Source organism: Patella vulgata, chromosome 3 (genome assembly GCF_932274485.2).
Source record: "Patella vulgata chromosome 3, xgPatVulg1.2, whole genome shotgun sequence".
Taxonomy (NCBI): Eukaryota; Metazoa; Mollusca; class Gastropoda; family Patellidae; genus Patella; species Patella vulgata.
Window position 1 is genome coordinate 55,358,507 of NC_065881.2, and position 16,427 is coordinate 55,374,933.

At 34.0% G+C, this 16,427-nt stretch overlaps 1 protein-coding gene across 1 annotated transcript; it reads left to right on the plus strand.

The window, feature by feature from the left end:
- Positions 1-116: 116 nt before the first annotated feature.
- LOC126816643 (protein BANP) lies at positions 117-15,358 on the plus strand. The gene is made up of 11 exons (XM_050543347.2): positions 117-390; positions 4,715-4,879; positions 6,975-7,060; positions 7,205-7,374; positions 7,835-7,878; positions 8,451-8,534; positions 9,224-9,299; positions 10,627-10,790; positions 10,952-11,205; positions 12,955-13,101; positions 13,725-15,358. Exons 2-11 carry the CDS (start codon positions 4,735-4,737, stop codon positions 13,878-13,880), a joined length of 1,326 nt encoding a protein of 441 aa, XP_050399304.1. The 5' UTR covers positions 117-390; positions 4,715-4,734; the 3' UTR covers positions 13,881-15,358.
- Positions 15,359-16,427: the final 1,069 nt, after the last annotated feature.

Genomic DNA, 16,427 nt, shown 5'->3' on the forward strand with positions numbered 1-16,427 from the left:
TGAGGTAAATAGGCAATGTAAACACCAAGAGTAGGCTCTTAGTTATTAATATCTGTCAAAGACAATGAAAATTATCAAGATTTTAGGATTAACATGAAATTTGTCCATTTTTAGATAACCGGGGCGCGTTCTCATGTGTCGACTAATAATTTTGGGCCGTGCAGTTACCAAGTATAATTTTGGTCAGAAATTTCGTCTGCTACGCACGGTACCTCACTGCTAGCCTACTAGTACTAGTGCTAGAACCCGATGCAGTCACACTGGCATTGTCACATGGGTTCCTTTCCTATGACGAGATCTATGCAATACTACTGGTGCACCACGATAAAGAATGAAAATAATGATATATCCAACAACACCATGGATTACAAATCACAATTTTACTACTAGGCTAGTACTGTCTTAATTGCCTTAGCTGCTTAGTCAAATTTTATTTTATATTTATAATTTATATTTAATTATATTATTTAATAGGCTATAGGCAGGCCTAGTGTGTGACATACAAACATATACATAGTAGTATATATTTTATTTGCCTAATCAGCAACATACAAAACAGTTCGAGGATCACGTGGCTAAGTGGGTAAGACGCTAGCTCGCTAGCCTGGAGGTCGGGTGTTCGATCCCTGCATTGGCCGAGAAAGTTCATCCAGATTTTCCGGCGTGGTTCTCCCTTGTCAGTGATGCAGGACGGAGGGGCTGACAAGGAAAGCTGTCTAGTCGTTCGGATGGGACGAAAAAACGAGGTCCCATGTACACATTGGCGTGCATGTAAAAGATCCCTTGGCAGTTGGAATTCGATATAAGAGTAGGCCGTAGTGCCGCTGCCCGGGCAAAATTTCCCTCATAGCACACTGTATGGCGTATGCTCGTCTTCATTAGCCCAGGTTAGGAGCAGAACAGTAGGACGTTAAACTCCATTTCATTTCATTTCATTTCATTACAAAACAGTTCTTCTGAATAGTTCACCCACAGAAATTTTGCTTCTTTAAAAAAAAAAAGCCGCTTTGGTGTGAAAAAGACACCAAAACTACAAAAGCTAACAGATGATTTTAAAGAAATTTTTTAAAGTGAGTTTAATGGGAAGTAAATATAAAAATACAAGAAAATGTGATTAATAATTGTCATATGTCATGATTTGTAAGCTTATGTTTAAAGTAGGAGTAAAGTAAATGGACATCATGATTTGTAATTAATGCTATGCAAATTGTAGGTGTTAGATTTATGAATCTAAATTATTTGAACAAGTCTTGATTAACCATTTCTATGTTTAATTGGGGGGTGGGGTGGTGGATAGCCGAATGGTTAGTGTGTGCACGCTGAATCGTAATTTAAAGGGACTATCCCGATTTGAACAGAGTCTCAAAAACAAAAGTCAGAGTTTGTATGAAATTTAAGCGCCAAAATATTGAGGAATGGTGTATTTACCCTGCCTCAAAATTTCAGCTCAAAATATTGAGTTGTTTGGACGTTAACGTCAAAAATGCTTATCTGCACACGTAACCCTTTTAAGATTTCTGGTCAATTTTTTCGTTGGGTGACCCGATAATCTATCGCTGTTCCTTTCGAGGTCTATACAGTGAATGACCCATGTGCCGTACTGGATAGCGAAAGGTAAATTTCACCTATACATTGTTTTTATAAAATAAAAGTCTGGTTTTATCCAGACACCGCATAATACAGCTTGGGACACCGATCTCCATTTCCAGATCACAAATATTGAATTAGTTGCTCGGCCCCTAGTCACGGGCTATTAAGGGGTTTTAACAAAAAAATAAGCAGTTTTATTCTCCAAAATATTATTGGGATTGGCCCTTTAAAGCTCTGTCATAGAGTCAACTGGCGGGGTTTCGATTCCCCGGTTGTACTTGTGGGGTTTCTCCGGGTCCTCCGGTTTCATCCCACTGCTAAAGACCCCTACGTACAAGTGAATTATTGAAATAAAAAATTGAACCATGTGTTAGTCTCGAAATGACCTGGTTTGTGTCGAGTGGAAGTTAAAGCACTTTTCTATCTCTCTCTTTCTACGTTTAATTATTTGTCAAACTATATATTCCAATCCACTAAATATTGCAGGCTAGCGATTGCATCGAGAGTTGATTATGGTCTGGATAAGTAATGTCTTAGATAACATTTCAAGCCTAAAAAAAAGACCTGCAATAGGCAGATTTAGCTCTTGCATAATGTATGTTAAAGATACATTATGGGAGATTAGATAAAGAGCTGGTAGTTCTCACTATAATAGTTTAAAACTAGTTAATGTAAAGGGAATAGCTGAAAATTTCATTCAAATTGCTCCACTCTGAATTGATATATTAGCGTTTGAAGTTTAGGCCTAGCCTCGATCATCATAAGTCATAACTAAAGTCGGTACGATAAAAACATAGTCTTGATTATCCATTTTTGAATTAAATCCAGTGAACATCCGACACATAAGATGACATCGAGAGTTGATTAAGGTCTTTTCATAACATTTCAGATAGGGTTGGGCGATAATAAAAAAAAAATATTGTGATGATAATTTAGCAAATATCATGATAAACCATGTTATTGTGATAATTTATAGGCGTATCTTAAGAAGTATTATCGTCAATATTGGGACACGATAATTATCATATTGCAATAATTTTAGTTGTCAACATAAACCGGTTTTTCGATATTTTTAAATAAATCCAATATGATAAAAATCGCTGATGATTTTATCACAATATACCGAAAAAACAGTATATTGCCCAACCTGCAGTAGGTGGATTTAGCTCTTGCATAATGTATGTTTTAAGTAGCTAAGTCTCTAACTCAATATCATCCAAAGTCTTCGACATTGAAAGCACAAATTATTTGTCAATTTAAATCAACATTGATGTTGTGATCTTGCCATTAAAAGATGGTCTTCCGATGTCCAATATTTAAGACAAAATAAACATTTTACCATTGGTACACAAATTGTGTACCATAATGCGTTTCAGTCCCATTTCTAACAAGGGACTCAAAGAACGGGCTAGACATATTCCACAAGTCATGTCAAACGGTGACAGCATATTCTTATCTGGAGAGCATGCGCGATAAATACTATGTAGACTGAAATAACCAGACGTTAGAGATTGCCATTCGATTGAGACTTCTGGCGTATTTCGCCGAACATAACTAATTTTTATACGCCCACATGGAAATATGGTTGTATATTGCCGTTGCCCCTGTCCGTTCATCGTCCACAATTTCTTGTGAACACTTTACAGACTAAATTTATTATCTGATTGTTTTGAAATTGATATATGTTGTTTGCATTAGTGAGATGAAGAGCCTATTTAATTTCAATAATTTCTGTTAATTTCTTCTGGAGTTATGGCCCTTGTTTCACTTTGTTGCACCTTGTGAACGCTCTTAACGACAAAAGTTATCAACTGATCTGTACATCATTTAAATTAGTAAAACAAAGAATCCTATTGAATTTCAGCAATTTCCGTTAATTACATCTAGAGTTATAGCCCTTGTTTCACTTTGTTGTATCTTGTGAACGCTCTAATTACAACAGTTATCATCCGATCTGTTTGAAATTGATATGCATCATTTAAATTAGTGAAATGAAGAAGCCTATTGAATTTCAGCAATTTCCGTTTATTACGCCATGAGTTATGGCCCTTGTTTCACTTTGTTATACCTTGTGAATGCTCTAACGACAAAAGTTATTATCCCATCTGTATGAAATTTATATGTATCGTTTAAATTAGTAAAATTAGTTAATTACATCTAGAGTTATGACCCTTGTTTAACTTTGTTGAATCTTGTGAATGCTTGAACGACAAAAGTTATCACGTAATCTGTATGAAATTCATATGCATCATTTAAATTAGTAAAATGAAGAAGCCTATTGAATGTCAGCAATTTCCGTCAATTACGTCTACAGTTATGGCCCTTGATTTACTTTGCTGAACTTATCATTCGATCTTTATGAAATTTATATGCATTATTTGAATTAGTAAAACGAAAAAGCCTGTCGAATTTCAACAATTTCTGTAGATTACTTCCAGTGTTACGGCCCTTGTTTTAGTTTTTAGAACCTTGTGAATCCTCAAACGACGAAAATTATAATGTCATCTGTATGAAATTGTCTATTAAATTTCCCTAATTACCTACAAAAGAATAAATATGTCACAACCCTTGTCGACTGCTCAGACGATTTAACTGCTGTGGGCGTATGTTTTGTTGCCTGGCAACCTATCTTAAATTAGAGTAAAAACGTAAACGAATGAATGTAAATCAGTTGAAATACTTTATATTACATTATTATATTCGTTGCGACCCATTTGTGTCAATTTCTAGGTCCCAAATATTAGCGAATTAGCTCCTTTAAGCTCATTACTGATTTTTATCATATTTAAATTTGTGAGAATGCTTTTTTTTTGCTACTTCATAAATAAGAGCAATGATTACCCATTTAGGGTACTAAAAGATTTGAGAAAACATTTTTTAATAAGGACATTTTATTTTGTACCCTACATTTGTTTTAATATTCATTATTATCATAAAACAATGGATAACAAAATAAAAAAAATAGCTAGAGAAAACAAACTGTATGCATAAAATTGTAACTTAAATTAAGTTAAATTTAATAATTTGTCTCATATGATAAACAAATAATTTATTTGTCATACAAGTTGATTTAACAATCTAAGTACATTCTTTTTTTTTTGAAGAATATTTCATCCTGTTTCAGGTTGTTAAGTATATAAAACAATGGCTGATAGTGGTATGAATGTGAATCAGGCTACAGTTGTGACAGCAGGCAACCCAAATATACAAATAGTCTCCATAGAATCATCACATGTAGTTAGTCAGTTTGAAGATGGAAATTCATTGAGTGATGCCGATATAAATATTGGTAAGGTATTGAAGCTGCAATACTTCAGAAGAATAATATTCATTGTTCCCCTCCTTTTGGTGAAAGCAGAGGACTATTAAAATGGGTCCGTCTTTCCGTCACACTCTTTCGGAAACAATAACTTTCCTTATAATTGAGCTAGAATGTTCAAACTTGGTGTAGGTGTTTATTAAGTGGATGCCTTGATGAAGTTCGAAGATGAGCATTTTCTGCTTAGTGTAAGCAGAGATGAGCAATTTGATTGGTTGATGATTTGGGGCATGATAAAATGATAACTTTAGTTCTAAATAACTGAGAGTGATGAAATATGGTGTCTAGTTTTATTACATCATTGATTCATTACCTTGACTAAGTTTGATAATGAGCATTTTCTGCTCAGTTTAAGAACGATAAGCAATTTGATTGGTCGAGACTATGGAACACAATAACTCTCCTTCAAATTGAAGTAGAATGTTAGAGCTTGGTGTAGACGTTCATTAGGTGAATGCCTTGATGGAATTCGAAAATGAGCATTTTCTGCTTAGGGTAAGCAGAGATAAGCAATTTGATTGGTTGATGCTTTGGGACACAATAACTTAGTAAGTTCTAACTAAGTGAGAGTGATGAATTTTGGTGTATAGTTTCATCACATTAATACCTTGACTAAGTTTGATACAGAGCATTTTCGGCTCCGAGTAAGCACTCTGATTGGTCGAAACTTTGGAGCTTGATAACTTTAATTCTGATTGATAGTGGTGAAACTTCGTTTATAGTTTCATTACATCAATACTTTAACGAAGTTTGATGTTGAGCATGTTCTGCTTAGGCAAAGTAGAGACTTTAATCTGATTGGTCGAGACTTTGGAACACAATAACTCTCCTTCTAATGGAGGTAGAAAGTTCAAAATTGGGGAAGATGTCTATTAGGTGAATACCTTGACAGAGTTCAATCATGCGCATTTTCCACTAAGGGTAAGCAGAGATCAGCAATTTGATTGGTTGAGACCTTGGAACACAATAACTTTGGTTCTAATTGGGTGAGAGCGATGAAACTCTGAGTAAAGATTCATTATATTGGTTGGTTGATGCTTTTGGGCACGATAATTTTGGTTATAATTAAGTGAGAGCTATGAAACTCTGAGTATAGAATCATTATATCATTGACTAAGTTCGATGATGAGAATTTTCTGCATAGGCTAAGTAGCAATAAGCAATTTAATTGGTCAAGACTTTGGAAAATAACAACTCAGCTTTTAATTAAGGTAGCTAAAGCTAAGCAGAGCTAAGCAATTTCATTGGTCGATACTTTGGGATAACATTAAGAAAACTTTGATTCTAATCAAATTGATAAGACCTCACTATGTTTGATCGTGAACATGTTATGCTTAGTAGACTAAGCATAGATAATCAGTTTGATTGCTTGATACTTTTGAAAAAGATAATGTGCAATTAATTAATATGTGTCATCTATTTATTTTGGGGGACATCAGCCTCACTGTTGACTTGTTTTCTTATTTTTACCCCCCATCCCCTTTTCGAAGAAAGTTTGGGACTATTAAAATGGGTTTGTCTGTCTTTCTGACCATGATACTTTTTTTGGACACAATTAGCCTACTCTGCTTCTAATTGAGCTTGAATGTTCAAACTTGGTGTAGCAATTTTGTTGGTCGATGCTAAGGGACAGAATAACTTTAATTCTAATTAAGTGAGTGGGATTTAATGTAGTTTCATTACATCAATACCTTGACTAAGTTTGATAATGAGCATTTTCTGCTGGGGTTTAAAGTAGAGACCTAATTTTAATTGGTCAAACTTTAGAACACAATAACTCTTTTTTTCTAATTGATTTAGAATGTTCGGAATTGGTGGAGGTTTACTGTTTAAACATGAATACCTTGACTGAGTTTGGGTACAAGCATTTTCCACTGAGGCTGATGAGCATTGATAAACAATGTGAAAGGTTGGGACTTTGGATCGTGATAACTTTGATTCTAATTGCCAATTACTTTGGACGCTGCTATTGACAAATTAACTCTCATCTGCTATTGACAAATTAACTCTCATCTGTGATTAGTGGGACCCTTAGATTGTACTAAAAGCTTTTCTTGATTTTTAGCTGATGGTAGTGGTGAGCCGCCAATTAAAAGATTTAAAATTGAAAATGAGCCCGAGAATGAAATCGACATGGACCAGTCCCTTAAGGTAAGGAATGATAAAATACTTGTCAGATCACAAAAGAAAGGGATGTTATTTTAGATACAACTTGAACTTTTCATTTACTAAAAATTTACTACTGTGAGTATTGAAATGAAAATATACTTATTGTTTTGGTATTTTTTATTACAGATTGTATTGTTCAACATTAATAGAGCTATATGTCTCAGATTAGATGGTATTGAGAAAAAACTTGATTCATTAGATCAAAAAACAAAATATTTACAGAACAGAGTTGATCAGTTAATGAATGATACCCAAAATAAAACTACTAACTCCAATTATCATAATATCAGAAAAGGGTAAGCTTATAAGCTATGGTATATCATATAGTTCATGTTAATTGTTTTTGTTTTATATTGTGGTGAAGGGCTTCGCAACACACTTTGATAGGGTGCCCTACACTGAAAAAAAAAAATATCTAAAAGATATTGATGGTTATAGCACTATAGTAAATAGTTACATATACAAAAACCATATCTTGAATCCTCCTCATTAATCATCAAAAAATGGTGCTTCATGCTGTATTTCATAAAATGTGTCCATTTAAATATACTATTTTCATATTTTTCATTGTCATTGAAGTTGTGTCGACTTGGTTTTAAATTTTTTTCTGCAAAACTAGGCTTCTGACCTTTCCGTGGCTGCAAACTAAAACTATAACACATGCTTGTGTATTTATGATGGTGACTGAAGCAAGAAACATATTATTAATTGAATTACCTTAGGAGACATTGTTTTAACTAAGGTTTTCTTTTTCAGTGCTGTTATTGTTGGGTTACCACAAAATGGCAAAGCACCGGCAGGTATGTATTTAGCACTTGATAACATGACAAAGGTCTTAAGTCTAATCATTATTTCTGTCAGTCAGTTCTTCTGTTAACAATCAATTTAAACAGTTACCTCACAAGTTATATGAGCTCAGTCTTAAAGGTGCATTATGTAAGAGCTAAATCTGCTTATTGCATGAGATATAAATATTATGGAACAAAAATGGATAATCTACATTGCATCTTCAAACACTCATCACTTCGCTCAGAATAAAGTAATTTGAATGAAATTTTTGAACTAAATATAGCAAAAAACAGCCAGCTCTTTATCTACATATTAATCTTACATAATGTATCTTTAAGACATTGCAGGATAACTGTGCAACAAAATCAAACAGACATAGAACAAATGATACATTAGATGGTGCAAATTAAATACACATTTAATTTTCAATATCATAGTATACGTTAACAATTGTAGTACGGTGGGGTTAATGAGTACAATGTTTTTTCATCGAGTCTTAGTAAATGGCAAGTTTAGAATGTATATCTTGGCCATCATCCACCTGATAATTGTCGAAATATAATTTAATATCATTATTTTTCAGAAGTTATTTCAGAAACTGTAACCAACACAGATAATGTACAAAGTTTAGGACCGAATGTCACACTTATAACTCTTAACTCTGAAAGTAAGTATAAGTAAATACTTTCGCTTGAAAAAAAACAGTCCTAAGTAAGAATTTAATTTTCATCTAAAGGAGATTCTTCATTTAGAATGGAATTTCAAAAGAGAATAGTTTATGTTGCCTAGGTACTAGATGTCGTGATAAAGACTGTTCTGCGTGCCATAAAATTGGTGTGTGTTTCTCCATTGCTTCATTTGTGTGAATTTTCACTAAAACTTAAACTAATTATAAACCTATAACGGTAAATCTCTTTGATCTTAAAGGTATATTTTATGCCTCGAATAACTTGCAGTCTGAAAGTCTGGGACGGCTGTGGATATATACAGGGGAATTTGGGGTTATTCTTTGGAAAGTTTTTCTTTAAACCTGTAACAGGTTATTCTTCCACGATAGGTTTTATTTTCCATAAGAAAACATGATATGAGGTTTTTAATACAGGAATTCTTGGATATTCTCATTTTTCCTACATGTAAACATAGACGGTTTATATGCAAGATATAAAGTCTTCGACTTCGGTTATGCTGGGGAAAAAAGACTTAAGAAAAAAACCTTCGACAGAAATACCTCGATCTGCCGGTCTTGGTTTTTCTTCTTCTCAGGTTATTTTCTTCAGTCTTTTATTCCCCAGCATAATCTCGGTCTCATGCTTTATCCTACACGGATGTAATGGTTCAAAATGTTTATTATTGAAGGTGACTATCCTAATGGTTGTTGGTTAGGTGATGAAAATAATCCTGAAATGCGCGTAAGAGTACCAATAAGTAAAAGGTAGGTCTCCCACCTCACCAACAGCTCAACCGCTCTCTGCCCCCCCCCCCTTTATTTACATGTACAGTGAAACTGTAACTGTCGGTGTAGTTGTTGATTGTGATTAAACTCTATGTCAGCAGTTTGAAAACAAACTGATTTTTGTATTTTGTTTTTGAAAGCTTTTTTGCTGAATTCCTAGTTTTAGAAATTAGCAGACAAGTGTGTTCATATAGGGATCTTTTGTGGAGTTATTTCCCTTGATGTATTCTCTTTCATAGAAAGTGTGGGACTATTAAACTAGGTCAGCTTTCTGACTGTCTGTCTGCCCATCACACTTATTGAGATACAAGAACTCTACTTCTAATTTAGCTAGAATGTTCAAACTTAGAGTAGGTGTTTATTGGGTCAATACCTTGCCTGATTATGAGGATCAGTATTTTCCACTAAGGCTAAGTGGATATAAACAATTTGATTGGTTAAGGCTCTAGAACACAATAACTTGGATTCTAAACTAATTGAGTTGGAGGGGTGAAAATTGGTACTTGACTAAAAGTACTATGAAGAGAATTTTCAGTTTCTGCTTGGGCTATCTAGTAATCAGCAATTGTAGATGTTCATTAGGCAAGTTAGATGATTAACATTTTCTGCTAAGCAACATATGATAACTAGTTGAGGAAGGACGAAGAATTTTGGTGTATAGTTTCCCTACAAAAAAAACTTGACTAAGTTGGATCACGAGCATAGAGGTATAAATAAGCAGTTTGACTGCTTGATGCTTCACAAAAAGATAAATGTATAATTAATTAAGTTATATTTATAGCACGACTTTCATGAGTTAACAGGTTTAAACATCGAGGCCGTAGGCTATAACATCGACACCTGCTCAACATGCTTGTTGTTATTGCACAGAAACCCCACCCCACTTTTCTATATGATTTCCACTAAAACTAGTGTAAACCAGCAAAAGAGTGCAGTAACATTGAACATGTCTAGTTATTGCACGGTAAGCTCCACCTAATCTACTAGAGGGAAAACAATCTGCTTATTCAACGAAAAGAACAAAGGAAGATTTCCCATCCATGTTACAATATCTGTTATCTATTTATTTTGGGATTGAGACATCAGCTTCACTGTTGGGTTGTTTCTTTTGTTCTAGTGATCTACTTCGCATTCACTCCAATTGTCGTATATCAGAGAAAATGGCATTGAAATTATTAGATTATTTATTTGATCAAGATGCACAAGCTAACTTTAATTAACAAGCTTATTAATATGTGTCATCTATATTTTGGGATTGAGGCATGGGGACATCAGCTTTACTGTTGGCTTTTTTCTTTTGTTGTAGTGATCTACTTCACATCCATTCCAATTGTCGTACATCAGAGAAAATGGCCTTGACATTATTAGATTATTTATTTGATCGAGATACACAAGCTAACTCTAATTTGTCTGGTATGGGTCGTCATGGTAAAAAACAACTTGATCCTCTAATGATATATGGTATTAGATGTAAGTAATAATTTGCTAATTATTGAAAAAAAAAACAAATTGACCTAGTTTGTGTTGTGGGGATGTTAAACCCTGTTTCTATCTGGACTGGAATGAAATCAAGGTCTGAGAAATTTACCCATTAGACAGGTATTTTAGATATAACTGTTTTCTTATTTTAGGTCATCTTATCCACCGTTTTAATGTCACAGAAGGTGATTGGCATAGAATTAAACAGAATATTGATTCAAAATGTCGTACTGCATTCCGTCGTCGTCAGAGAGGCCAGCCTTTAACAGTGAAGGCTTTTCGAGGTAAAGCAGGAACATCCACAGTTGGTAATGAACATATAACTATAAATTCTCAAGATCAAGGTTATAGCGATGAAGATTCTTTAAGTCATGATGATTCCGTCTCAGAATTACACATTCATCAGGTAATGATAAAAGTTGTTTTTGTTTTAATCTGCGGCATGAGCACACTGTTTGTCTGTCCGTCCGTCGGTCCAGTCAATGCCTTGATGGAGTTCGAAGATGAGCATTTTCTGCTTAGGGTAAACAGAGATAAGCAATTTGATTGGTTGATGATTTGGGACACGATAACTTTAGTTTTAATTGAGTGAGTGATGGAATTTTGTTTATAGTTTCATTACATCAATACCTTGACTAAGTTCAATAATGAGCATTTTCTGCTCAGGGTAAGCAGAGCGATAAGCAATTTGATTGGCCGAGACTTTGGAACACAATGACCCTACTTCTAATTGAGCTAGAACGTTCAAACTTGGCATATTTGTGTATTAGGTCAATGCTTTGATGGAGTTCGAAGATGAGCATTTTCTGCTTAGGGTAAGCAGAGATAAGCAATTTGATTGGTTGATGCTTTCGGACACGATAACTTTAGTTCTAATTAAGTGAGTGATGAAATTTAATGTATAGTTTTATCACATCAATACCTTGACTAAATTCGATAATGAGCATTTTCTGCTCAAGGTAAACAGAGTGATAAGCAATTTGATTGTTCGAGAATGTTCAAACTTGATATAGGCGTTCATTAGGTTAATGACTTGATGGAGTTCGATGATAAACATTCTCTGCTTACGTTAAGCAGAGATAAGCAATCTTGATTGGTTGATGCTTTGAAGCACGATAACGTTGGTTTTAATTAAGTGAGAGTGATGAAACTCCGAGTGTAGATTTATTATATAATTATCTTGACTAAAGTTCTATGATGAAAATTTTCTGCTGAGGATAAGGACTGATAAGCAATTTGATTGGTCATGACGACTTTTAATTGAGGTAGAATAGTTAAACTTGATGTAGATGTTCATTAGGTGAATGTCTTGAGTTCAGTGATTAACATTTCGAGCCAAAGCTAAGCAGAGCTAAGCAATTTCATTGGTCGATGCTTTGCGTCAAGATAATTGATTCTATCTGATAGAGAGTGATGAAACTTGCGTATAATTGATAATCAGTTTGATTGCTTGATACTTTTGAAAAAAAATTTAAAAATTGGGATTTCGGTGGGGGACATCAGCCTTACCGTTGGCTTGTTATTACTATTATTGTATCGTAATTATTATTATTTGCATACTGTTAAAACACTTGTGAAACAGATGTACTTGAAGTTACTTACGCAAGAATCTATTTTTATCAGCCTTGTTTATCACGTGTTTTGATTGAGGGAGAATCCATTTTTAGCTGCTCGTTTGTATCTGCTCGTTGGCTTGTTATTAATTGTATCGTAATTATTATTATTTGCATACTGTTAAAACACTTGTGAAACAGATGTACTTGAAGTTACTTACGCAAGAATCTATTTTTTATCAGCCTTGTTTATCACGTGTTTTGATTGATGAGGGAGAATCCATTTTTAGCTGCTCGTTTGTATTAACATTAGTCAACTGTCGAAGCCTAAGTAAATTCCTGGATTATCGTCTAATCGCAGAATCGTTCGCACAACTGTTGGCCATTAGATCAACACCCTAACATTAGTGTCTTGTGCGCTCCTCATGGGTGTTTTTTTCAGGGAATCTGTTATTTTTCTAGTAAGACTGGGAGTCTCTACTTTCCATATATACCTCAATTGGAATACTTTTATTGGAAATAACTACCAAATAAATGTTTTTGTTGGGATTGTATCTTTAAGTGTTTTTTCCTGTGTTAAATATTATTTTTTTGGTTAACAGGGTGATGTTGATATTCAACAGGCAGTCTCTATGCACGATGGTTTAGGTCAAGGTGAAATACAGATATTACATGCTACACCTGAACAGATATCACAGTTACAACAAGCTCATCATATACAAATATTACAAGGAGATCAGGTTATTGGGGTAAATAATTTATTAAAACAAAACTTCTTAATGTTTACATCCACTATTCATTGCATCTGTTGATATTGCACAAGTGGGTATTTTTTAACCCCTGTTACAGTGTTCAATTATAGAAAGTAGAGTGTAGAATTTTCCAGAATGTTTTCACTAACCAGCTGAATTGAATTACTATTATTATGATTTAAAGATGGGCATGTCCTGTGTTTACTTCATTATCATATGATAATATTATTGTAAATGTTGATACAAATCTGCATTCATGAATATTATACATGGTCATAAATTGTTGTTTCCACTGTTTTTCCATTCACCCATCCATCTGTCCATTGTACTCACTCTACATAAGTTAGTTCTTATTCTTAACCATGTAAGTTCTTAAAGGGGGGGGGGGAGTCTTATTACAGCGGCATATGGTACCTTGACTGCCAGGCTTTGTTTAATGAAACGAAATAAGCTTATAGAAATTCTTTTATATCTTTCTTGATTACAGCTATTTGGGAGGTTAAATTTCTACCTCTCTGCCAGTACATGTATAGAGTAACAGTGATCTGGTATGTTAAACATGTAAATGTGAAAGTGAAATATTGGTAATAAAAAAAATTTTACTTTATATTTTGTTACAGCAATTACAGTCAGGTGACATGACCTCATTAGCAGACGGTATTCAAGTAGCCACGGTAACAACTGAATCAGGAGAAGTTTTACACATACAGCAAACATCTAATTCGAGTCAGGCTGTTGTAACAGAGGCAACTACAGAATCTGAATTACAAGAATAGTCATCATTCTTTTATCTGTCCACTGTATACCAGATTTTTATACTAAAAACTAAAAAACTATACAGTTTATTTATTTTGTATAATGCAGCTTGAAGGGGTAAAAATATAAAGATTTGGTTAAACACATGAAGACTGATAATGTTGTTTAAACTCCATACAGATGTAACATAGTCCTTAATCAGCCTGGCTATCTTGCCATTAGAAATGCAAAAATTTTATAAATGAACTGAATAAACACAAGACACAATTCTGTTGAATATATTTCCAGTGTATTTCATTCGACTAACTATGTTTCTCTGGTATTTCATCCGTTACTGTAAAGAAATCCTGAACACTTATAAGTGAATCGCTGCGCTATAGAAAAGATGTAAATAATAATAAATTATAATTAGTGATTGTATTGTATGTGTACGAACTGAAAACCTTGAGTATTGACTGGTTATTTACTTCTAGAGTTATGGTCCTTGCTTCACTTTATAGAATCTTATAAACATTCTAAACCATGAAAGTTACCATCTGATCTGTAAGGTATTTATGTGCTTTAGGCCAAATAAAAAAAATGTATTTTGGATCTCGGATACATTTGCATCACTTATAAAGAGCCGCATAACCTGTTTTTATTTTTTTTAAAAAAAACAATCCCAAAACAGATCCATTAATTGTTGCATTTAAATGTTTTCTCCGGGTTACAGGAAGTAAATATGGTATGTAATAAAAAAAAAATTGAATGAACTGTAGACGCAATTATCAAATATGCATCCCTGATAAATGTTATTGACAATCATAATTGATACTGAATAATCATATTATTTAACAATGTGATGAGATAAATGTATTTTCTTAAAATTTAAATTGTGGTGCTTATTGTAAGTAGTAGTGATACTTTCACAAAATAAAATCACACCAACTAAAACTCCCTACTCCATCAGATTTTTAGAATGATTGTCTGAGAACCAGAATATTGTTTTTGTATGGCCTTATTTAAATTAGTGAAAATAAGAAACTTCTTGAATATCAAGAGTTGCTCTTGTGAAATTGAAGAATTTTGTGAACATTCAAACAACAAAAGTTATTGTGTGTTCTGTATGAAATTAATGTGTGTTATTTATATTAGCAAAACAAAGAAGCATATTGAATTTCAGTTAATTACTTCTAATTCGTTCTAAAGGTAAAGAGGGACAAGATGAAGTGTGTTGTTTCATTTAGTGGAAGAAACATCTCTCTACATCAGATTAATCAAAACAAGACTTGATTTTCCACATGAAAGTTGTATTTTCATTATGAGAATTTTAAATTCAAACATGTGATGTTGATAAATATTGAAGTGGTGCACTATATATATTTATTTGTTTTGCCTGTTTTTGTTTATTTTATTGTGAATCAGTTGTTATTTATAATTATAATATTATTAGAATGTGAAATAGTCCATAAAAGTGTACAGTTTGCAATTAAATTTATTTTTTCAATATGAGAACTTTATAATGGATATTTTTTTTTTCATTTGTCGTGCTATGTTTTAGAATTTAAACGAATAGGATCTCAGTCAATTATCTATAGCATGGATGAGGATCTGACTAGCTAACTGCTCATCATCGTCAATGTCTGAGTTATGGTTACAGAGTATATCTCATAAACTGTTCAAACTATCTTATGAAACCTTGGTACATACCTATTACAGTGGATGTGCCTTTTGAAAATTAGAAACTTCTCCACTGAATAAATTTTGTTTAATATATACTCTTCAGAGTATGTTCACAGATGAAGAACTTATCGCTACAACAGAACCACTGAGCTACACATGTGACACGCAATAGCACCAAACCCGTGGGAGGGGTTCATTGTAGGCAATTGGCCTGTTATTAACATACACTGGTTACCTCTAATAAAAACAGCAGTGCATTTCCGCAGTTTTGTATTGTTTCTGAATATCCCCTACTTTTTTTGAAGAGTATATATCTGCAAGAAAAAATCCTAGAATGCTGAAAATCAACAGGGTTCATCTTCTCCCACTCCAGGGGGATCACGTGGGTAAGACGCTGGCTCGCTAGCCTGGAGGTCGGGTGTTCGATCCCTGCATTGGCCGAGAAAGTTCATCAAGATTTTCCGGCGTGGTTTCCCCTTGTCAGTGATGCAGGACGGAGGGCCTGACAAGGACAGCTGTCTGGTCGTTTGGATGGGACGATAAACCGAGGTCCCGTGCACATTGGCATGCACGTAAAAGATCACTTGGCAGTTGGAATTCGATATAAGTGTAGGCCGTAGCGCCGCTGCCCGGGCAAAATTTCCCTCATAGAACTCCAATGCTTCACACCAAATTTAAAAATCAATATAGTTCATCCTCTCAGAGTTCTAATGATTCAAACCTGTATGGGGGTTAAGAACGGCTGTCGGCAGTGGAAGGAAACCATCTGAATCTAAAGCTCATAGGTTAGCTCTCCTCCCCCCCCCCCACCATAAAGAAGGTCAAATATGAGCTAACACAACAAAGGAGATAAAATATACGTGTTAATGAATATATTAAATATGCAAGAACAGCTATGATGGTTA